General features: G+C 40.8%; 1 protein-coding gene across 5 annotated transcripts in view; it reads left to right on the plus strand.

Moving 5' to 3' along the window:
• The window catches only part of LOC119153280 (core histone macro-H2A.2), a 29,093-nt gene extending 4,137 nt beyond the window's left edge, over nucleotides 1-24,956 (plus strand). For 3 of the 5 annotated variants that reach the window (XM_037399501.1, XM_037399500.1, XM_037399502.1), the window contains exons 2-9: nucleotides 3,357-3,584; nucleotides 12,223-12,329; nucleotides 13,707-13,904; nucleotides 15,528-15,638; nucleotides 17,372-17,471; nucleotides 18,403-18,492; nucleotides 20,501-20,675; nucleotides 24,235-24,956. In XM_037399501.1, coding sequence (XP_037255398.1) covers nucleotides 3,413-3,584; nucleotides 12,223-12,329; nucleotides 13,707-13,904; nucleotides 15,528-15,638; nucleotides 17,372-17,471; nucleotides 18,403-18,492; nucleotides 20,501-20,675; nucleotides 24,235-24,400 — 1,119 coding nt within the window. In that variant the 5' untranslated portion in view covers nucleotides 3,357-3,412 and the 3' untranslated portion in view covers nucleotides 24,401-24,956. Of the gene's footprint in view, nucleotides 1-3,154; nucleotides 3,261-3,356; nucleotides 3,585-12,222; nucleotides 12,330-13,706; nucleotides 13,905-15,527; nucleotides 15,639-17,371; nucleotides 17,472-18,402; nucleotides 18,493-20,500; nucleotides 20,676-24,234 lie in introns of all 5 variants that reach the window. The other 2 variants (XM_037399499.1, XM_037399497.1) reach the window with 1 other exon arrangement.
• Nucleotides 24,957-25,149: the final 193 nt, after the last annotated feature.

Here is a 25,149-nt window from a genome sequence, read left to right on the forward strand (position 1 = left end):
AGGAGTTACATTCTTCTAGATGTGACTATGCCATAGCTTGGATTTCTGCCAAAGATTGCCTGCCGTAGGATTCAAGACAAGATGAGACAAGAACATACTGTTGTATGTGTCACTCCTGGTCCATGTAAGTTGCAAAGAAGAGAGAGAGAGAGCACATTAGCAGAGTTCTGAAACCTCTTTTGTATTTAGGCTCTCACAAAATTCCACAAACATACCTGATCTGTTACCTGCAGTGTATTTGGAAACATGTTTTGGGATTCCAAAGGTTGCCTTGGCAGCAGGGGGAAAAATGCCTGAGACTTGCTGTGAGACAGAAGGGAAAAATAAAGGGATAGACAGGGGTGGAAAGTTCAGTGAGACAACAGAAGATTGAGCCAGAAGTAATTAATTAAACAGAAATTTATATAATGCAACAGCATGCCCTAGAGCAGTGTAGTTATACAAATATCTTTCGATTTTCTATTGCAGAGATCAAGTGCAACTACAGCATTTTCTGTGGATGTAATCTCATGATGTTTGCTTTTTTTCCCCCTTGATTTACACTGTGATTGGGATTTGGTACTCTAAGAGAAATATATGAGAGGTTTGCTTAATATGATTTTGATACATGGTTGTTTGTAGTGTACTCTTTCATCATGGTTCTCTGTAGGGATTTTAGTACAGGACTGAACTCTCAGATGATGAAACTGTCCTGCTGGTATTGCAGGAATCACATTGTAGCTTAGTGCATACATCTATTAAGTTCCACCTTAAAATGAGTTACTGTTGCTCGTATTACTCATAAGAGAAGGCTGTTGCAGAAGTTTGCTCCCCTGATGGCTAGAAACCTAATTCCCAGCCTACGTTTATTCATTAATTTGAATGTCAGTTATCACGAACTGAAAAGGACACTTTATAAAGGTTAATTGGTAGCGTAATGTGAAATTGCAAGTTTATAAAGTGTTTATCACAAATTGCGCATTTCATTGAGCAAGAGGGCTGGGAGGAAGGGACCTCAAGAGATCACCTCATCCATCCTCCACTCCCAAGGCAGATCCATTTCTGACATATGTTCTCTAACCGGTTTAAAGTTGTCCTGGTGGGAAGATTCTGCCATCTCCCTGTCTGACCATGTCCAGTGCTCCACTCTCCTCCCTGCTACACAGCTTTAGTCCTGCTCTTGTCCTGTACTCTTACAGGGAACGCTTACTCCCTCCACCTTTGAAGCAGCCTTTTACATCTCCAAAGACCATTATCATGTCTCCCCACTTCTTTTTGCCTTCCCTTTTAGTTTGTGTTAGATGTCTGATTGTTCTTATCAACCTCCTTTGGATTCTCATTGCTGCGCATGCCTGAAGTGTGGTATCTGTGGTTGGACGTGGCTCCTCAGCGCAGCGCTGGCTGTCCTCTTGCTTATATGCGCCTTGATGCAAGGTTTGCCTTTTCAAAACGGCTTTGGGTTTTTTTCCCCCGCTGTAACCTGCTGGTCCTAATAAACAAAGCTGCTTCCTGGCAGATATTCCCTGTCCTACACAACTGGTTACTCCTGCATCGATGCAATTATTGGATTGCTTGGAAATTTTTTCCACTTGTATCTGTTTGAAGTTTCTGTTGCCTTTAATCTGCACTTGTAAGTGGCAGTTTATGAACTCTTTTACCACCACTTGTGATCTAGGCTGGCAGCTCCCAGGGAACTTTGAGTGGGATGATGAGCAACATTAATTTTGAGGTGTCCGTGTCTGATAGGTTTACTGGTTTAATCTTTTCCGACTTTTGCTGTTGTGCCCACGTAATATATTACACAAAGAAAGAAAAAAATATCTGACTGATAGACAAGGACATGCCAGGGTTTTATAAATCACTGCAGACCCTGTGGTGATTTTATTTCCTTCATATTGTAAGCAAAACCAGCGTTCAAGTTAGGTTATTCTAGAAACTGACCCTTGGCTTTGGCTATTATGAATGAGCTGGTTTCTGTGAATGTCTGGCTTCTTATGGGACAGGTGACCCTCTTTGTATATACACTTGCTTTGTAATGAGCAGGATAAGACCAAAACAGATTTCTGTGCCCTCCTTGGATGAATGTTGATTGTTCCCAAGGGCTTGCAATGGTGTCAATTTTTTTTTTTGAAGGCTATTTAAAATGCAGATTGTGATAAAATTTAACAGTATCACCTAAAGTCATCACAATGTTTTTCAAATTATCTCCTTCCTTTTGTTTCCTTGTTTCATTGAGATGAATGAATACTGGGACTTAAATGGCTGTGCCTTCATTGACAGAAATACCATCTGTGGCAGACATGCTCTTTGGTTACTTCAGAGGAGTAACCAGGATCATAATCAGGCCACCAGGGCCACTATCAAAATGGAGTTAAAAACACTTTTTGTAAACAGAGTTAAAACTTCCCCATTATTTGACTGAGAGCTAGGGATGTAACTATGACCACGTGCGCACTTTGAAGTGGAGTGGCTGCAGCGTTTGTCGTCTGTTTACCTGCAATCTCATGGTTGCCAGAAAAACAAGGAGAATGTGAGATTCGTTTTCTTTGTTCCTATGTATACACCTAATTGTCTCTTAGTGGAGGGAAAAAAACACATCTTTTGGGAGCTTGATGGACAGAAAAAACTGGTCCTTTTAAGATGAGAGATTAAAGACCTCCTCTTAGCTCACCGGAGGAAGGCTTCTGGGGTGCCCAGGAGCTGCTGTGAAAGTGATCTGTGGAGAATTATGAAGCCTGTGAACTGGCCCCTGGGGCTCAGTTCCTGAGGCCACAGCGGCATGGGGAGAGAGCTGCTGAAGCACAGCTGCTTGCCTGCTTCTCCTCTTCAGCCCTGCATGTGGAATTCCCCATATGAAAGACCTGTGAAGAGGCAGTGTGTTTGTAGGTAGGTTTTTCCTTCTCCTGTGCAAGCAGTATGACTTCCTCTACTTGTAGGTGACAGCATCATCTGCTCTTCTGCTTATTTAATGTTGTCCGCTGTGTGAGTACTTCTCAGCTGTTCATAACTTGCTGACTTAACAGTCAGCATGGAAATCTTCCATGTTGCGGATGTCTGCCTTAGTGTGATGTGGTTGTGGTTGTTTGGGGTTTTTGTTTGATGTTTTGTTTATTTTTTTTAAGATACATTTAATGTGCATTTGATTGTTTAATATTTTTTTATATTCTCCAAACAGATTTTTCTGTGATAATGCTGCACTGACAGTGCAGTAGTCAGAAGAAAAGTTATAGCAAATGTTCAAGTTATCCAGCTTTTAATGAATAATGTGTCAGCTTTAAGAGGTATTTGGAACGGGTTTGGATTTTTTTTCTGGAAGAATAAGATAACGTGTAAAGATGTTTCTCGCATGCTGAACACCAACCCTATTTCTTTTGCAGCTTTTGGAGCAAGGGGTTAAGAATCACCAGCAAATTGAAAAGCACAAAGCTGCAAGATGTCGGGCCGAAGTGGGAAGAAGAAAATGTCCAAACTCTCGCGCTCAAGCAGGGCAGGTGTTATTTTCCCTGTGGGGAGAATGATGCGCTACTTAAAGAAAGGAACATACAAGTACCGGATAGGTGTTGGAGCACCAGTTTACATGGCAGCCGTCATAGAGTACCTAGCAGGTAAACCAAGAACCTGATCCTGGAAGTGCTGATCACGCACAGAAGCCAGGGATATCCATGGGTTTGCAAACATGTTCAGCACTTCTGAAAATCAGGCTCTGACATTGCAGGATTTGTTGAAATTTGCTTATAATGCTAAGGGGATTAACTTGCTTCTTGAAAAGGCTGAAGATGGAAATTTTCTCCTTTAGAGGCACCGTGCTTGGTCACTAGCTGGAAGAATTATTTTTTATTGCTCTGCAGAGTGAGGAGTCACATCTAGGTAGTTTCTGTCCAAGAGAAAACTGATGTGAATTAGGCTTTTGATACACCTGGATGCGAATAACAGGAGAAAGAAAAGCAAACCCACCTTGTACATCTGTTGTGCTTTTTCAGTGAATAAACTGCTTCACTGGCTGCGTTTCTCCTTGCAGAACACAAAGTGTTACAAAATATGGAGGTTGTTCATTTGTATTTTATAAAACCTTTTGGCTTGCCTAAGTGTATAAAGAAAGTGTTTCAGTATTTAAATCTTCCCACATACCCTGGGTTTTCTTTTCCTTTCCTTTCTGAAATTGACCTCAAGAGGAAGGGGTAGGTGCTATATGGTGATACAGTATACTGTGATGTATTGTAATATTTCAGATTGTCCTAATATCATGTCTGCTCGGTTTCTTATTTAATTGTAGAAAACAGCACCTTAGCAAATTGCTATAATGCCCAGTGCAGAGAGGATTCTGATTTAGGTTACTTAGGTATTACAGATCAAGACTGAGGTGCATTAGAGAACCTGTGAGGAGGCACAAGCCAGCATGGAATTAGCTCAGTGGGTTATGTTTCAGGAGCATAGTTTGTTGCCAAACTGGCATTGAAGAAGCTTGTATGGAGCCTGGTTGTCCCTATAATAGCATGCCAGTCTTTATGGAAATATTATCGTCTTTTTTACAGATGAAAGCCTGTTCTCACGCACTATTTTCTTTCAAAGGTCTGGAGAAAATCTGGTAACTTCACTATTAAAATTAAATTTCTGATGGTGTCTAATCCCGTGTTACAGAAACTGCAGCATCTGTGCTGATTAATTGCAGGATGAGAATCAATGTCTGTTTTTGTTTCTTTCTGAGGCTATTTCTGGAGTGAAAAAGTATTGTTTATGTGGAAGAAATGTAAACAAAATGTTTAAGCTTGTATTTATGTTCATGCCGTGCTCCTTCAGGAGATAAGTCCAGAAAAGGAGCTGGTTTTGCAATAACAGCACTGAAAAGCAGAATCAAAATCCAAGATGTTGAACATCTCTCCCACTTGAGTGATTTTATTTTTTTTTACTGTGTAAGAACAAACATGTTGATATTAAGATCATTTAATCATAGAGAAAGATCGGTCGTCTAAGTGATTTTGAAGAAGATCTTTCATTTCATTAAGAACATGCATGTATTCATATTTGTACAATCCAGTTTCATACATTAAAAATTAAATCTTGTATCTGCAGAAATACATCTCAGTGGAGCTGGTGCAGTTATGCGGTACCAGGGAAGTCTGTGACTTGCAGAGCTTGTTTAGCTTTCTGCAGCATGGAGTGCTACTAGGCAGGGATGCTTCAGAGGCTGTAGGGAGGGGGAAGCAGGGGGAGAGAAGGATAGAGAATTCATAGCTCTTCTAGCTCCCCTGCTCTACCACAGTGATTTTAAACCTTGTATTTGTTGTAGGCATCTGTATGTTTTCTAGTGGAGGTTCAAGCCTCTTCAGGAATGTCATAAATATTCATTTCTCTATAGCAAGATATGTTTGCTTTACTTTATCATTGATTGTGAATCACTTAAAAGTCATCTTCAGACTTCTGGATGTCTGGGTATTGCAAGATGAAAACCATATTACATGGGTTTTGGAAACTGCACTAGCTTTTATACCTGAGTAGCTTGCTGCATAATGACTCTGCTGACCTTCAGTCTGGGGAAGAATACTTTTTTCCCTTTTCCCACTCCACAGGGATTCATAGCATTCAAAGGAGTTTCTAGGATAAACATTTGGAGATGCTTGTTCTGAGCCGTGGCAATTGTTACAAGGTGTAGTAATAAATTGTCAACAGCACATCTGGTATATGCAGCACTTTGGTAATGCAGACTGAGTTACGGTCATCTTTTTATAACATTAAAAACAGCACTGTTTACCTGTTATCTGAACTAGAACACTGTAAATCTTCGCTCTGCTTATGGCTAGTAAATGCAGTTTAATTTAAATCATTAATATGGTAATGGCAGATTATGTGTGGGCCTACACTTTGTTTTTAGGAAAAAAGAGTGTGTAGTCAACCAGGCAAGAAAATTGCTAGAGGTGTAGGCTGGGGGCCCACATAAATTGTAAGGGAATACTATTTTAAGCTGTTTGGTTCAGCAGGGAGAGAAGCCTATCTTCCTCCAACCCTGTATATATTGTAATAGAATAATGTTTCTGAGCAAACAGTTACTGCTTGTGGATAGTGGTCTTCCCATAGCGAAGTTTCTGTGCTCTATCCAGTTTTGTTTGAAAAGACTGCAAAGGTGGATAGTTTAATGTAAAAAGTGTTGCAACATGTAGCCCTGCTGATCTAGTTATTCCTAATATGTGTGTGTGAATACAGTCTTTGGTTAGCCTTTAGAAACTTTAGAAATTTAGAAATGTGGTTTTCCAAGGCTGTTGTCAAAGAGGGTATTATATGTCAAACTGGTAACTTTCTTAATATTATCTGATACTTCCTGTGACAGGTTCCAGTTTTGTCTTATGGACTTGCAACTATGAGATGGTGGCTACTCAGGCTGTAAGACTGCATACAGGGCAACTGCTTCAGGCTAACTGTAGGAGGGTGGGAGTAAGGGAGTCTGATTCTTTAGCTGTCTTACAGAAGCAGGTTGAACCATATTTTTTTTGTTAAAGCATTCATGAGAACTTTAAACACCTGGGTGCTTCTCTGCATTTAAGCATAAATTCGATGCTTTATGGAAGGGGACTGCTGGTCTCTGCCATCTCGGAGAAATCTACTGTCTTTGGCTAAGCTGTAACTGAAAAAACACAGGTTGCTCATGCTCAGCAGAGACTTCTTTGGTTTTAACAGCTAAAATCTCTGAAGACTTGGTCCTCGCTGAGTATGCTCCAGCCTCTCTCAGTTCCCAGTGCTGCCCAGACTGCCTATGCATTGTCCCCACAGAGCATGCCTCAACCTCTCAGCTCCAATGTGTGACAGGACTGCATGTGGGCCACTCCACACAGCGGCTGAGCATACTTCAGCCCATGGCTACAGGTGCTCAGAAGGACTATCCCTCTTACTGCTGTTCCTGGCTGCTCCTGGTCACAGCACTGAGAGCAGGGAGCAGGCTTTTTGTGGTCTCAGCGGTACTGGGAAGCACAGGGGAGGAAGTTCTCTGATGTGAAGGCAAAAGCCGCACAGAAGCAGGTGACAAGAGGTCTGGGACCAAAGGCAGGGAGTACATGAATAGGAATTGAAGGAGAGCTAATCCTGCTTACTGTCTGTGAGGTGGGAAGGGCAGGCTGGAATTAACTGAGAGACTGGGAACAAGTTCCATGCTGATCAGAGGAGGAGACTGGGAGCAGATCTGTGATGACACTTTGAGGAGATGATGGTTATGGGAGAAGAATATTGATGTTAGAGACATAGCCAGGATGGATCTGGCTAGTGGGCACAGCTGAGCTGATGACCAGTGGGCAAATAAATGGCAAGGGCTGTCCAGAAATCCTGCTGGGAAGCTGGAGCATAGATTGGAAAAATAGGGCACAGGCCAAGGGCTGGATGGAGGGGGTCTTCATAATGAAGAACCTAGAAAGGAAGATTGAGCCTGATTATTACTACAGCTGTGAAGAGCAGACATGAGAAATGGAAGCTGTCTGGGAAAGGCAACTCAGATAGAAGTCTCAGGTGTGGATTCTCAAGGAAAGGAGAATCAGCTATGGAGCTGGGAAGGCAAGTCATAGCTGGGGTAGGGGCGAGGTGGATGAGGCTGGAAGGGTCAAACAGGACCGGAGCTGTGTGGTTGCATTCATCCAGGGCCCAGCATGGACCAGTGACTCTTCTGTGAGTGGTAACAGTGCACGTGGTCTGCTGATGGCCTGTATTTGTGTTGCCCTGAAGCACTGAGTCTCTTGACTAGCATCATCTGGTGCATATGCATCTTGAGGATCCTTATTCCCAGCTGCCATGTGGTTCAGGCTGCCTTTTGGCTTAGGTGTGTGTTCTGTGTCATGAGCTACTAGATCCCCATTTTTTCCCTTTGTATGCAAGACTGATTGTGGCTGCACCCCACAGCCATTATCAATGCCAAATCTGTACCTCGGCATATCAACCCCATTGTTAAAATACCAGCAATCACCACAGTGTATCTCAAGAAGAGGTACTTTTACCTCAGCTGATGAGCTAATGTGAAGACGATCTCATCAGTGTTCTAAGGCCTTTTTTTTATAATCTGTCTATGCTGTTTTATATGTTAGGCTTGAAAATCATACTGCAAAACTGCAGCTTAATTCCTGTCCAGAAGGTTGTGTTTGCTGGAACAGTGTTGGGCTCCACTGGCTTCAGAGTTAAATCTCCATGAAAAATTGGCCTCGGTCCCATTGGATTTATGGACTTTTCAACGGACGCATGCCAGACTGTGCTCTGAGTGTGCACAGGGCTGACTACAGTCATCATCTATATCAAACATCACCTGCATGCATCCCATAATGCACCTTCCCAAAATATAGGCAGAGAATACAGATGCCTTTTGATTAGGAAGAAGAAGACATGAATGGTGTGCTGGTCAGAGGAAGTCATGGAAGATGTCAGTGGAAAGTCATCTTCTCAAAATTAGGGCAGAACACAACACCAGCAAATACTTCTTCCTTCAAAGGACGTCAGCTGGCATGCTCTTCTGTCTGTTGTACTCATCTGCCACCAAGAGACAAATCAAGCAGATACTTTTCCAGTTGCAAATTGAGGACCAAGGACTCCATCATCTGATACAACTTTTCAGAGCAAAGGTATTATTGGTAGAATTGAACATGGTAGTGTAACAAGAACTGTCACAACTTATCCTAAAGGGGAAGTGGAAAGCCAAGATAACCTGTCTGAAATCTTTCCAATTCTGCTATCAGTAGTTCTCATATGCTTTTCTTATCAGTCCAGCTGAGCACTTCACAAAAGCAGGCTAAGCTCAGCTGAATGAATAGCTGTGGTGGCTAGGATGCTGTTAGTTCCCAGACACTCCAGATCTGTTGATCCATCAGCCAAAGAAACCTCTTTTTCCTGTATGTCACAGGATGAGAAGATGTAATCCCATTCAAGTCATAGCTTGGCTCCTGCATGTGTCTGTTGGGAGACAGTTAGGTTCTTCCCTGGTCCTGAGTGCTTATCAATCAGGAGAAAAGGCTCTTCTAAAAATACTAGATGTTGTGTAGAGTCAGTGGATAGTTCCAGGCATTACTCTGTTAACCAGCAATGCAATGTCTATCTGAGGCCAAGGTAAACTGTGGAGTGCATAGATAAGCTAGTTTGCCTTTAGCCATCTGTGCTGAAGATGTCTGAATTTGAAGTTATGCTTCCAATGTGGACCTATCTTTGTGTCTTTGAATCTTGAGGGAGGCACGATTATTTCACATTTCACTCATTCTTAATGCCAGCTGCTGAGAGCATGTGAAGTAAAACCAACTTCTGTCTGAGAGTATCAAGATGCCCAATTTCAAGAGAGCTTGTTATAGTATAGGACTTCATTATGGGACCTATATTGTCAGACTAGTCTTCTTAGAGTTTAGGTAACCTCAGCTGTCAAGATGTTTCTACTTGAGATATAAAGCAGTTTATTTAGGGATCTGTTATTATCATCAGAGGATGTGATAACTGAAGCCTCTAGATTTGATGTTGCATTTTGCAAGTGCCATTTTATGTTGTTAAGACTATGAGTCCCTGCCTCCAGCATTAGAAAACTATGCATATAAACAATTGTTAGAAGAAGGTAAGGCAATTGTTTACCTAGGCAAATAATTGGCACCCTTTGTTACATGCATATTCCACAGTCTGCCGTGCATCATCTCTACCTTGGATTCCCTTCTTCCTGGTGTCCCATGGTAGATGGCTGGCATTTGAGTGTTCTGCATTTTTTGCTCTTAACATTAGGCAGAGGACATTTGAGTGCACCATCAGGATGCTACTGGCCAAAGGACACAGAACCTGGGGGAGTGGGGTGAGCACACAGGTAGCAGGATGTGCCTGTTGGCACATCTGAAAGAACTGCAGTTACCACACAGGTAAGTATGTGTTGTTTGTTGTTTTTTTCCTTCTTCCCTGATGCAATTTTCCTCTGCTGTCAGCACATATCTGCAAAACCCAGCGGAGAAGCCTGGGTCTCTCCTCTTGCTCTGTACTGGTCTGCACAATGGATGGCAATCTGTTCCTGCTGTCTGCTGCTGCGTTAGCTCCATTGGCAGAGGTCTGGGAGGAGGGTCTTAAACTTCCAGCCCTGCAGGCCCACAGGGGTGAATATAGCTGAATTATGCAGGATCACTTTTCAGTCTCCTCCTTTAAAGTTCCAAGTCAGACGCTCCACAGTTAGGAAATGTTAGAGCCAAGGTTGCTGCCCTAACTTTCAGTGTAGGCCCAGTCTGTATTTGTAGCGCGGTACTATTTCTAATTTCTGATCGCACAATGCTGCTTTCCTCAGGGCAGTAGCCTAGTTACCACAATATTGTGGTTTAACCCTGGCTGATAATTAAGTACCACACAGCTGCCTGCTCACTCCCACCTCACCCAGAGGGATGAAGGGGAGAGTTGGAAAGGAGCGTAAAACTTGAGGGTTGAGATAAGAACAATTGAAACAGAGTAAGAATGAAAGAACAGTAATAACAATGATGACAGTAACAGTTATAATGAAAAGGGGGAGGGGAAGAGTAAAATCCAGAGGGAAAGGAAGAAAGGAACATGTGGTACACAATGCAACTGCTCACCACCCCATGCCTAGCCAGTCCCTGAGAAATGATCTGCCCGCCCTGGCCAACCCCCCAGGTATATATACCAAGCGTGACATCCTGTGGTATGGAATACCTCTTTGGCTAGTTCGGGTCAGCTCACCTGGCTGTGTCCCCTCCCAATTTCTTGTGCCCCCCCAGCCTTTTTGATAAAAAAGCCTGAGAAACTGAAAAGTCTCACATCAAAGCCAACACACAGCACTGTACTAGCTCCTAATAAGACAATTAACTCCGTCCCAGCTGAAACCAGGACACACAACCACAGTTCTGTTATTTCCTAAAGTTTAATTACTTGTCTTCACAACTTTGATAATGTTTCTTGGAAGTTTTGCATAAATAATTGTGAAAATTTTCAACAGACACTGACTGTTTCTTACGCAATTCACTGTGAATGTGCGCATAATTTTAAAAAAATAGCTTTTACATCTCCAACGTTAGTTAAAGGTATATGCTGTGTAGCAGAGAAAACTGGATGACAAGTATGTACTTCTGTTATTCTGAGTGAAATTGAGTACTTGTATTTTTCCCATGAACTGAGCTAAACCTCATGTTGAAAGCCTTTGGATTTTAGCCAAAGAGCATTATGTAGATTTCCACTAGATTTTTTGTTTGTGAAAGTTCTTCTTTTTGTAATAGTTACAGTTCTTTACTTAGTTTATGAAAAGGAGTAAGATATCATTAATAGGACACTGATGGGCTGTCATTTACTTACCCTGTTTTTTACAAATGTAAATACAAACCCAAGACAGGGACAGTTGATACTTTTGATATGAAACAAAGTATGAATATGAATTTTATGACTATTTGGAGCAAAACATTCCCTTCTTCCTTCTTTCTCAGTGTTTCAGTAGAGTTCTTAGATGAGAAATAACTTCAGAGTAGGAGCCAAACTGTGTAAGTTAATGAATTATACTGAGTGCTGCAGTTCAAGTAAAGTCAGAAAGATGTATCTGTGTTTCCTCTCTAACGATTAGAAAAAGCTCAGGGACTTCAGTCACAATACGAATGTTACTGCAAATTTAAAGAAACTACTTTTTAAGTGGCCTCCTGTTCCTGGAGGTATAGAAGAAAGTTTCTGCCAATAGTTCATGCATTGAAGCTCTTACGTTGTCTCTGCTTGCATCTAAGTCAAACCTTTCATATCTTGTTCTGAAATTAAGCTTCTCTACAGATTTTCAATGCCCTTTAATGCAGAATTGCAGCATTGCCTGGCTAGTTTGTTGGCTTTCAAAGTATTTCTTTAAATGCACCTCAGTCTTCATCTTAGCTGGTTCTGAGAATCCTTGCTGTTTTGTTAGAACTGTCTGTGTTAGGTTTTGGGGTTTCATTGCATGCTTTACTGTTATATTGTTACAGGGTTACTGCTAAATTTTTGGACTGCTGATGTACATTTTCATAGGGCGTTTCTTGTTCTTTTGAAAGAGAATTCTGACTTGGGACTTGTAAAAGAAGTTATGTGAACCAAGCTTAGCATATTTTCTGCTAGCTATCCTTTAGGGAATTAGGAAGGACGAATTATTTTAGGTAAATTTGCAAATATGTTGAGTGTGGTTGGTTTCTGCCTTTCTGTAGCAAAGACCATTTAAACTGGGAAATGCCCTTGAAAAGGTAAATGGATATTAAGAAGGAATTTCAAGCTACGTTCTTGTTATTAATTTTTATGTCAATGTGTTTACAGCTGAAATTCTAGAATTAGCGGGAAACGCGGCACGAGACAATAAGAAAGGAAGAATTGCCCCCAGACACATCCTCCTGGCAGTGGCAAATGATGAGGAACTGAATCAGGTATCCATTTACATTTCAGTATGAGAGTTACGTGCTGTGGCACAAACGAAGCTGCTACCATGGAAGGTTAGAAACAGTTGGGTCTGACATGTGAATGAGAATGCAATTACTAGAGCAGAAGATGACATGATTGTGCCCTCTTGATTAAAAGCAAACAAAAAAGAAGGTTCTGAAGCATCTTAACTTAAATCCTTTCAATATAAATTTTGCTTCTTTTGTAGCCTGTGAGTCCTGCTGAAGTGAGTAAACTTGATGCTTAATTTCTTCTTCAGGAACATCCAACATTTAAAGAAAACATGCCATATGGAAGACCTTTTCCCAAAAGCTGTAGTAATGTATGTCTTCTATTATACTGGCTGCGAGGCGCATCTTGGGTAGGGGTCTGGCTCACTCTCTGCTACTGCTGCCTCCAGGACTGCCTCCCTATCTGTATTCCCACCAGCCACCAGACTGCGGCTTGCAGTGCTCTGACTCTGAGGATCACTTGTGGGATCACGTCTGCTAAACTTGTTGAGTGAGAAGAGATATCATAGCATAGGCTATGAATTGCAGCATTCAGGGGTGCTGGAAAAGTTCAGTCAGCATCAGAGTATCTCTTCTTGGTTGGCCCCATGTGAAGATATATGACATCATTCACACTTTGAAAGATTCCTGCACTTAATTTGACTGCTTTAAATAATGAAAATGTGGTGCCCATGAAGCCACCTAGCTCTGTTTCCAGTCAAGGGGACTGAAAAGTCAAAACAGAGGCCAAGAGAGAGAGAAAAGTGTGCTAACACCACCAGCCTGTTCCCTGCTCTATGGTGCTGGTCACTGGCCTGTGAACTGGAGAAGATCTAGTGTTGTCCTTTAGGAACTAGCCAGACTTTGTCCTCCACATAACATCAGAGCCCATTCCTGTTGTTCACCTCTGCACAGCAGGTTCTTGGGGCTCATATTTGCTTTCGCTGAATCTGTTTCCCTGCCAAAGGCATCTGCAACTAGTCCTTTGAGCAGGGCTGTGGTGCAGTAATTTTTTAAAGTAGCCTGCAGGCACTTACCTTCTCTTACCCTTGTTCACTGCTTGTGAGTCACCAAGGTCAGGTACGCAGAAAGACCAGCACTGGAAGAGACAAATGATTGACCAGTACAGTAACAGAGTTCTCCAGGACATGCTGGCTGGCATCACCATCACCTGCCACATCGCTTGTCATTATGGATTTTCTCCCTAATAGTTTTTTGGGGGTTGGTTTGGGTTTTCTGTGATAAGGAGACAAGGTGCAGTGCTTCAGGAAGAGTGGACTCTACGTGCATCCATGTAATGTAGTCAGCAAGAATAGCTTGAGTGCAGGTTAAGAGAATCTGTAACATGCGCCTTTACACGGCTTCTCCTTGCAGTTGCTAAAAGGTGTGACGATTGCAAGCGGAGGTGTTCTGCCCAGAATTCAGCCAGAGCTTCTTGCCAAGAAACGGGGTGCCAAAGGCAAATCTGAGACCATCCTTTCGCCTACTCCTGAGAAGAAGGGAAGGAAATCCATGGTGAACAAAAAGAGTGGGAAGAAGGCAAAGTCTACCAAGGCCCGGACACCCAAAAAGGTAAGCACGCGGCAGGTACAGGATTCCAGAGGTGTGGGGAGAGGGAATGGATCAAACCCAACTAAGATTATTAGGAGGAATAGATCGGCACTTCTGCATTGTTTGTTTGTAGCAACTGGAAGTGCGAAGTAGGAAATGATAATAGATGCACCAGGATTATCTTTTCTTTAAGCTTTAGGAAAAAAAGGCACGCACAGTATTTTTTTAATGAATTTTCATAACAAAAACCTTTAAAGCTTTGAGGGCAACTTTTCAGATTTCCATGTCACCCTTTGCAATACTTTCTTGATAACTGTGTAGAATCTCTTTATCTCCACACTAACCATGTGACAGTGAACTCTAGCTTTTAAAATAAAGCAAGATGTAATTGGAAACGTTTTCTACTTGAGAGATCTCAGGCTTTCAGCATTGTACTGTTACTGGGTTGGTCTTAAAGATTTTTCACTGTCCAGAGGACGTGTCCTGACACGGTACATAAATGTCATTTTGACAAGCTCTTTGATTCATGTGTTCTTAGTTGTACTGTTAATGTTTTTTTTAAAGTAGTTGCAAGAAGAATAAATGATTGGAATTTGACCACTGCACCTTCCCTTACGGTAGCCCATCCTCTATCACATCCAAAGTGGTTTGATTTGGTAAACCAGTAATGCAGATCAGTGCTCTTGGTTTGTCATTCCAGAGCATGCATCTTAAAAACACTGCTGAATTTTTGATTGCGTAGGATTAAACAATATTAAGCTTTGATCTAAGCTTTTTAAACTGCTGTTAAGCACATATTTCTGGAGGCCTCAAAACTTCAATACTTTTCCATAACTGAGAATATGCAGAAGTACTTTTAAAAAGAAAACAAGAGTTGCTCAATAGGATGCCTCTGTGTATTGATCTCTGCTACCCCCTTACTTTGAATTGTGCACATCCAGAGTTTAGCACTTGATAGGAAGAGTTATCTTCTTGACATACCTTAAAGCAAATATTGAGAGATGTGAGGACATGCTCCTGCAGCCCTGGTAGAAACAGGTTTGCTGCTCATGGATCTAGGCTGCACGAAGGAGTGTCTCCCACAAAGGGGATTTTTCATGCAAACTTCAGCTATTATTTATCTCATTTTGCCATTCTGACTGCTTGTGTGGAGGTGTGATGGCTCACTCATGTCAATAGGGATTCAGATTTATGATTTATTAGCTAAGACTTAACTTTTTTTTTTTCAGCTCATAAGGTTGTTTTTTCCTTCAGCTTGGAGAATTTGACTGGGTTACTAAGTTACTAACTTTGTTTTAGTATAAGCTCTGCTCTGTCAGCAGCAAAAATAAACTAGCACACACCCACCCATGAATACAACCTTAACTGTTGGTAAAACTACAGATGGATGTGGGTGCCCTGACTCTTAATGTGACTACAAACGTATGTAATGCCTCAGATGAACCGCTGATGTTTTAGCATTATATAAACAGTGAAGACCTCTGTTGCTACATAATCTTTTGGGGTTAAAAGGCTATGAGTGATATATTGATCTGAGAATACGATATTTGTAGTAATTCATTAAATCTGTCCATTACTGAATAAGGGTGAATATTGTTATTTTTTTCCTTTGAGAATTCTTGCTTTTTCTCTCCCCCCAAATAGAACAAACAAAAGGACAATGAAAAAGAAGGAGCTTCAAATTCAACATCTGAAGATGGACCTGGGGAAGGTTTCACTATCTTGTCCTCCAAGAGTCTTGTGCCAGGACAAAAGGTAATATGAAGTTATAACAGATCGGGATCACAGCAGTGGAGCCTAGCATAAATAGAAGGATGCTTTTGATCTAACATCAGTACAAAATCCCTGTGTTCCCCCTTAGGGGTTCCAAATTCAAGGCCAAAACTCACTCAAGTCATGGGCAGGGTAGAAGGTCTCAAAAAATGTGTCTGCAGGTAAAAGATTTCCAAGAATAGGGCTGGTCAGCCTCTCTTTGCTGTAGAGAACCATACTGATTAATTTCTTGGCCTAAACTGTACTAGAGTTTTGTTCAGTTTGGACTTGGTTGTGTTGTGCCTGGCATACTGCCAAACTAGGTTTAACCTAGGCTATTTATCATTTATAAAGGGCTATTTCTGGGCCAGGTCCCAGGATCACCCAGAACTTCCACATGTTGTTTTGTGTCAGAAGCCTGGGTGCTCTATCTGAAAGTGGGCTGTGGGGCACTGCTCTCTCACAGTGCAAACTGAGGACCTCACCAGAGCTGCAGGGCATGCCTAGTTCTCCACCTCAGCACGGACTGTGACACCTTGCCTGGCCGGAATACAAAACTGTGCCACCAAAAAACACCCTCCTGTCTTTGGTGTCCAGCCAACCATCTGTCCCTTTTTTTGGTTGTTTTTTTTTTTTTTTTCCCACCCCTATACTCATCAAGAGGAAGATGTTTTTGCCTGCCTTAATTTTTGGACCCTCTGAGGGAATCTGGAGTTTTTCCTCACAGATTTAACTGTGGAGATATAGTCAAGATTATTTGTTGTTGTTGTTATTATTATTATTATTATTTCCAATAGTACCTTTGTCTAGAAAAAGTGTTCTTCCTGAAACTGCATCTGTAAGCCCCTCGTACTGATGGTGTACCCTGTTGTATGAAGCAGTGCTTAAGAGTTCAGTCTGCTTTATCCCATTTTTGCTAAAGCAGTGGTCCAGAATGGGCCAGACACATACTAGATCGAAAAGATTGCTAAAATCAGTAATCTGGCTAGGTAAATGAAACTTGGATCTCCTCTATTAGAGTCCATCCCTGTCCTCAGTTCCTCCAGAATCTGTGCACTTTCTTCTCTAAAATGGGCAGTGCTTATACAGTGTACCTTGGAAGAAGTGAGGTGTGCTGGGCACATGTTCAGCAACTGTAAAGTCTTTTTATTGTAGGATTTCTGTCCTCTGTTGTTGCCCAAAGAGATAAGGCTGTGAGATCTGGGGGACAGCCTTTTCTGAGCACCTTAAGACATCAGGTTTTGGGCAGTTCCTATATCTGGATATGTGGGTGGGTAAAACATTCCTTATTTTATTTATGCCAGGAACTGCAAGGGTAATTAATTACTTGGGTTGTGAAGCCTTTGTAGTCAGGATAGTGTTTAGCCCTTCTTCTCAGCCCCCTACAGTAGTTTGCTGAGGGCAAGTACAGGAGAAAAGCTTTTTAATTTTAGTATTTTTGTCTTTAAATAGAAGCATTTCCAAAGTCAGCCTTTTCAAAGTGTGATGCTAGAACATGGATTTTCTGGCACTAACTTCCTCTGGAGCAAGCTTCCAAGCTATAGGCATATCACAAAATAATCTGAGTGGTATACAAATTAAAGGCTAAAAATCAGAAATGCACATATTGGACACAATAGAATTACAGATCTCTGAAAGACTGAATCCAGCCTTCTTTGATTTTAATTTTTTTGTATGAAAGTGATTTTGCACTTGGATTACTATTTTTTTTTCCTACTCCCTCATTATTTTTACAGCTTTCTCTGACACAGAGTGACATCAGCCATATTGGCTCCATGAAAGTAGAAGGCATCGTTCACCCTACAACTGCTGAAATAGACCTTAAGGAGGAAATAGGTGAGGCTCTGCTACGCGCAGAAAAAACAGATCTAGAGTTGGAACAGTAGCTGGTCTACTAACTGCCTGCTGAGATCCCATCCTGTTTCATCTGAATCTTCCCCAGGCCATAAAATATCACTTACAACACTTCTGAAAATCAGGCTGGATTTGACTAGGTATAACAGGCTAATGACTAATTTATCTTTTTTTAATGATGCCTTACGACAATCAAAACAGATAATTTGTTGAAGCACATGAGCCTCGAAGGTGTAAATAATCGTTATTGCGGTCTTTGTTGGATTGTTTTTACATCTGCCTCTGAAATTTGTGACAAAATTATATATGAATTGCACTTCTAAGTATGCTTTTCATTGTAGGATTTTACATACTTTAGAAATACTCATGTACAAGCCTTATACTGCTCATGTGAAATAAGGAAATATTATTACTGTTGGTCTACAAATGCAGAAATTGAAGCAAGAGGGAGGTAAAAAAGCTGTGCAGACAGTTGTATAGAGAGGCACAGAACCTAGCAGCAGGCTTTCGGATCATTGTTTTATACAGTTAGTCATTAAGACTTCCACTGCCATCTCAGCTGTGTTTATTTCAGAAAGTAGGAGGGTTTGTATGTTGAGTTATTTTGGAGGCTGAAGATCTTGAGTCCTGAAAATCCCACTCTTCACTATTTTAGCCATAAGTCAGAGTAGGATAGCATTCTTACAGGTAATTGTATGAAAGTAATTTCCAGTAATAACATACAGGGGTTTTCAAAGTCAGTGAAAAGTAAACTTTATCTGTGACTGGATAGTGTGGTAAACATAAACATCAGCTGCTGCTGATAGAGGGAAACAGGATAATATGTGTGCAATGTTGTTGTTTGAAATAATGTAGAGGTGTTTTTTCACTGTGATACTTTGAAGCCAAGGCCTTTTGCTCTGTGTCCTTGCAGGCAAGGCATTGGAAAAGGCTGGAGGGAAAGAGTTTTTAGAAACAGTGAAAGAGCTTCGCAAATCTCAAGGACCTTTGGAAGTTGCTGAAGGTAAAAAGGATACTACATTCTCTTTTGGAAACAGATCATTCAATATGTTCTTTTCTCTGGACATTTTGCTCTTTTCTTGATATTGCTTATGTGATGTAAATCTTTCTGTTTCTTGTTTGAAGCTACTGCTGATACAGACAGCCTGCTTAGTGGGAGCCCGGGGCAGGAAGGAAGAATAAGACACCTGTATGCTATGCACACTCTGTCTTTGGGCATCTAGGTGCCACCACAAGTTACAGCAGGCCAATTAATTTATGTTTGGTGATTTCTGTCTGTGGGAGTCCAAAAATTAAGGAGAACTTGTGCTGCCACCTATGTGCCATCTTTCCTGTCCCATTTGCACTGCATTCCTTAGTAATAATCAGAAACAACTCTCAAACATATGAGGTATAAGAACAGTGGCAGTTTATAAATTATTCTGCTTTATGCATATTTGATGAACAGTACCATCCAAACAATCACCTTACTTTGAACACAAACAAAGATGTGATACAATCTTTAGAACCGGCATGCTTTTTGGAAGAGCAGTTGCTGCTCTTTTCCCAGGCACTATGGCTGCATTATAGAAATACAAATTACAGAAGAGCTCCCTTCAGATGCTTAATACATCTGTAGCAGTTAATAGTTTGGGACTTGAGATCATGCCTGCCTTTATGGACAAATGAAACCAATGTATAGGAGTTGAAGGTGGCTGGAGGGCAGATGGAGAGAGTTACAATATATTTCCTAGTGCCTTATTTGGCTTAGTATCTCAACACTCAAGAAACTAAATTATTTAAGTAGTCTAGTTTTGGAAACTTCCTAAATGAATAGCCTAATTTTATAATCTCAGCTGGCACGGAAACTTTTGTACAATTATTTTGCTTCACTTTTGCATTGAATCAAAAGTATATGCCATAACATCAAACTAAACTACTTTTCTCTGTCAGCACCACTACCTAACTAGAAAATAGACTCACTTTATGCTACTAAGGCAGTCCCAGGAAAGAAGATAATCTTAGTTTAATAGATAGGAAAATGTATGTTCTCAAGCATTTGTGTTGTGGTGCTGTGTTTGAAATTGCCCCTTCTGCCGGTTTGAGGCAAGCGATAATAGATGGTTGTTAATCACTGGAGGTCTACTGCAAACACTTAAGCTCCAGCCTAATGGGCTTGAATTCAAGTGCTGCTTACAGGATACCTATGTTTTCAGTCAATTTGCTCCCTGTGGTTAAAGGCCTGATGTTTCTCTGGTTTAAATTTAAGTAGCACAGTGAAACATTAGATGGAATTCCTTTGTGTCTGCAACAGAATTCCTCTGCAATGGTAGACAAGTGAATAAATCCAGATTTTTCATTTTGGGGCTTTAATTGCATAGCTAATTTCAAGGTGTTTAACCTGAGATTCCCAAGACCTAGATTTCTAGAAGTGCTAACGGTCACTCTTGCAACAAAAACAAACTGATGCCACGCTGTAGACTCTGCAGGTCCTGGAGAAATATTAGGTTTTCTGAAAAATTCATCTGAGATTCCTGATTGGACATAACTGACGGAGACTTTTAGTGTCATCTGAAGTTACCCAGCTGTGAAGTGCGTCTAAATATTACTCCCTAAAACTCCAGACCTGTAATGATGATGCAGGATATTTGTGCAGAGCATTCAAATAAGGCTGTGGCAGCACTGCAGAAACGTCTATTGGGGGTTTAATGATACTGTGTTCAGACAAGGTTTTGATACTTTGCATAAGACAAATCCAGAGGCCATGCTGAATGAGAAGGCTAAAAAATATTATTGAATAGCTGTATGTTAACCAAATAAGCCCCAGGTTCTTTGGTCTCCAAAGAAATAATAATTGATCACAAAAGTAATGATGAGACAGGTTACGACTGCGAGTTAGCCATTGTGGTGTATTTTAGTTCCTAATGTATTTCTTTGGAGAGGTAATGTAATTAAGAAAGTACGTTGGATTGAGAGGTCGTTTCAGGGTGGTTTCTATTCAAAACTAAATGTTGTATTTTTGTTTCTGTTAGCTGCACTTACTCAGTCTAGCGGCCTAGCAGCGAAGTTTGTCATCCACTGTCACATCCCACAGTGGGGCTCAGACAAGTGTGAAGAGCAGCTTGAAGAGACTATAAAGAACTGCTTAACAGCCGCAGAAGACAAGAAATTGAAGTCCGTGGCTTTTCCCCCATTTCCCAGTGGCAGGTATGACTCCTCCTGCATGGGAGGATTCTGTATCGGGTGGCAGTGGTGTAGTTAGCTGTCAGAGAGCTGCTGCTGTGGTAGAGAGGTTACCCCCCGGTCTGTGGCACAAAGGAGGCTGACCTTGCCTCCAGAGATGGCTGTGGCAGGTGCCATCTGACACTGCGCTTCTCCAGCTTTAAGGAGCTTGAAGTGCAGTGTTTACATGCAATGACCAGAAAGCCTTTATATAGAGAAATTAACTAACCCACAGGAGAGCTGAATGGACTTGCTGTGTTTACTATTGCTAGGCAGTAATTTTGATTCTTCTACTATGGGCCTGCACCACCTCAGTTTTTATGTCCCTTCATTTTGCTGTGGTAAATCTTCCTAAAGCTACATTTGTACTAGTAAGATTATACCAGTGTAATACTGAAGGCAAGTAACAGTGATGTAACCTGAGCCAGATAAATGTGGGGTGTTCACTTAAGTCATCCCAAAAATATATATTAAACAGAGTAGTCAAACAGAATGTCTTCTTTCAAAAGAAAATCAGTGTTTCTCAAATATAGTTCTGCTTTATAAAGGGAACTATGAAACCAGCCATGAAACTACACATTTCTTAGTTAATAACTAGCAAATAAAATGTGCTTGACTAAGAAATCCAAACTATTTATCTTTTTTTTTGCTTTTTTTTAAACCAAACCACAGTTTGTTAATCTTGCTTGATCTCTGATCACAAGAAATGTTACGCAAGACCTCCTAACTCTAGTAGTTGTTCTTTCATGTTGGAATTCACACACTTACATTTAATTTGAAATGTAACTAATGATTTTGTTAGTAATGCCCAAAGAGTAGAGTAAATAGTACAGTCTGGTTGTGTTGTCCTGGTAGTGAATAAAATGAAAGTAAAACTGTATTTTGATCAGTGAAGTTGCCACACATCACTGAATACACAGGAGGTTAAAATGCCATTTTTACACAGACACTTTTCAAAACAAAATAATATTTTTATGGATCAGGACAAAAGAATAAATAGAGGGGCGGTGCAATTTTTAATTATTTTTCTTCCTTTATACATAGATATTTTTTTTGTTTATATTGTTCAGTCAAAAGAAAACATGATAAATTGCTTTACAAAGTTCATCTCTCAAAAATGAACTGTAGCTTTTAATGCTAGTAGAAATAGTCTCTATAGACCTTATGTCTCCAATGAGCATTATCTAAGAATAATCCAGTCTTGGAGCATTACTCTTAGTGCAGATCTTTCTGCTGCTTAGTTCCATTTCACTCTCTGTTGCTCTTGCAATTACCTCCAGAATATAGGGTAAGTCTTACCAGGTGCTGTTGGTTTACACTTTTATTTACCAAAGGATCTCAAAGTTGTCTGAAAAAAGGCAGTTTTGCAAATAAGACATCATGGGTTTACTATCATTTTAATCCACCTACATGTCTGGACAATAAATGCTGGGGGTTTTGGGTAGATCAGGGATTAAGCTGTATCAGTTCTGTGGATTTTCATGTTTCATCTGTCCCATCTTTGAGACTATTTACAGTAACTGATACAAAGTAACAATAGGTGGGATATCTCAGTTGTGCCAGGGCTTTTCACCTCAATGATCTTGTCATTAAAAAGTAAAGAAGTGCTGTTCAAGTGAAATTACTTGTGCTGTGAAGCAGCTATAAATTAACTGAAAAACATTTTGAAAAAAACCTTATCGATAGTTTGCTGCCAGAAAGGCGTATTAGTTGAGTTGCTGCAAATGCTGTCCGAGGACTAGAAGTAGGAAAATCTGTTTGCTAGTAATCATTTGGATTACAGTGGATATGGGTACAGCAGTTGTTGATGACTAGTTTTCAAGTTGTTTTTTGGGTGGTTTCTAATATAAATATAAGTACTCTGAAATCACTTACATAAAATTGAGTAAGGAGAAGTGAGTAGTACTAAACTTAGAAAGGGAAACAAAAATGCATGCACATCGCAGTGCTATCGGGACGGGGGAGCAGGGGAAGAAAAAGCATTGCAAAGGCAGCTCTGGATGCTATTAAAAGAAATACAGTGGGTTTTCAAATGTAAGGATTGTTGGGCACTGGGATGGCTTATCTGTGTATTCTGATGTAGCCCCATCACTGAAGATTTTCAGGCGAGAAAATTTTTTTCAGAAGCAGAAAACTTATATATAATCCTGCCTCAGAGGAAGGACATGAGCTAGGTTGTACTGGCCAATGTTTTTTTGCATGGATCTGACTTCCTCTGGAGCATTATCATGCGGTAGAATCTAAATAGGAGGCATTAAACTCAAGAGCAGCCAGCAGAGTTATGCCCAAAGACCCGTCTGAAACCCCAGCTGGGTCTTAACTCACCTTCAGACAATTCAGTGTGTCCCAGTAAAGTCTCATCCGTACTCTCCAGGGTATGTGGCTTCCTACATTCTCATGTGGCAAGCACTGCGTTGACACTCTTCGGTGTCGTGCAAAATGAGCGGAACTATTACAAGCGTTGTCAGGCAGCAGAGAAAATCCAGCAGGGAATGCAGGAGAGTGTCTTTCCCTCCAGATGTCATTGGCAGAGATGCATGTGTCTTCTTCAGGAGGGGATACTTTCTAGGTTAAGGAATCTGTTTAGTGTTAGACAAGTAGAACAATGTGGAGACCTTCCTAAGCATGAGCATACTGCAAGGCAGAGTATTTCATTAGATAGGTATCAAGGTCAAACTGTAAAACAGTTCTTGAAATTATGTCCAGTATTAAAGCAGTTGTATTTTCACATAAACAGAGGTGCAAAGCAGCTGACCTTCGTAGCAACTGTGCTCTTTGCAGTGTGCTCTCAGCCAGTTCCCTTGTAGTACAGAGATGAGGGTGAAGGAGCTCTGTTGCAGCTGAATGGTTTTGTGACTTGAAAAAAGGAGTATGGGAATGATTAAGAAGGAAAAAATGCTGCTGCTGAGAAACTGGAATCTCAAGGATGTGGGCCAGGTGCCCTAAGAGATGTCAACACAGTTGAAAAGTCCACTTACTGTAAAGACTGGTAGCTTTTAGCTTTTCGGATTGTAGGTTAGAGAATGTCGCCATCAAAATGAATGAATGAATGTATCTTGGCCTTAATTTGGACTGGGGTTGTAATTTCAATTATTTTCACTGATGTCTCAAGTGAAGTATTTTTAATGATGGAGTGAGGACATCAGCGAAGTAGTTGATGTATTTATATTTATTATTTTTCCATTTTCAACTAAAAAAATAATCATTGCTTGAACTTTTTAGCCTGCCCAGCATGGCATGGAAAACTTTAATTCTAAGAGAGAGTGTTAAAAAACTTCGTGTGGTTATGAAAAGTAGAAGCAGATGAAAACAGTAACTATGCCAGCAAGGAAACTTAATAGAACAGCAGATGAATATTGCTATCAAAGCCATGGGGTTTGCTTCTGGGATTTACATATTGCAAAACTGCTACTGGCAGTGTCCTAACAGCAGCCTGTAGTTGTGGTACAGCAGTTACAGCTTGTTCCTTTCAGCATCATGTGTGCATAATGCTTGCACAGTTGGCTGACACTCACTTGTTCTGTTTTCTTCCCCTACCACGTAGAAACTGCTTCCCAAAACAGACGGCAGCCCAGGTCACTCTAAGAGCTATTTCCACCCATTTTGACGGCACCAGCTCTTCGTCCTTGAAGAACATTTACTTTCTGCTCTTCGACAGTGAAAGTATTGGCATCTATGTGCAAGAGATGGCCAAGCTAGACACTAAGTAGCAATGGCAGCCAAATGAAACTTTATTTTTCAACAAACTTGAGTAGCATTAAAAACATTAGAGGTGGGTTTTATTTTTTCAATGTGATGAGGCGGGGGAGTGGTAGTAGTGTGATGTGTTGTGACTTGATGAAGAGCTGTGACTAGAGATGAGAAGGGTTTAGTCCGATTTCTTCATGCTATCAGCATCCTCTAGCCATTTATATCACCTTAAATAACTGAGTTACCATTTCTCTTCAGGAGTTTTAGTGTCCCTTGTTACTTTAGTTTAGAAGTTTTTAAAGAGTAACCTCATTTTAGATTTGTAGTGATAAATTTTTCATACACACACACACATACACACACACACACACTTTAAAGAAAGCTCTTAAAAGTGTTCTGCTCCCTTTTCCCCTCCCTTGAGGGTAAACTTCTGCCTCCAGCCCACAGAGAGGGGAAAAGGATTTTAGAAGTGATGCATGAGGAGCTTGTTTTGCTTTTAACTCACAATAATCTCTGTAATTACTGGGAATATTTCATGGTGATTTTGTTTGTTTTATAAGAAAAAAGAAAAAGATGTGTCAAGTGTGGTTATTGTTATAAACCTACTTTTGCTCTGGGAATCTCTCACCTTAAAAAAACCAACAAAACAGCAGCATCTGTAAATAAGTGCTTGCTGTATCACACTTAGCACACAACTAACCAGCTCTTCTGGCTGAAGCATAGAGCTATGTGACATAATTAAAGCTGCTGTGGAGATGCTGACACAAAG

This window comes from Falco rusticolus, chromosome 9, assembly GCF_015220075.1.
Source record: "Falco rusticolus isolate bFalRus1 chromosome 9, bFalRus1.pri, whole genome shotgun sequence".
In the NCBI taxonomy this organism is placed as follows: Eukaryota; Metazoa; Chordata; class Aves; order Falconiformes; family Falconidae; genus Falco; species Falco rusticolus.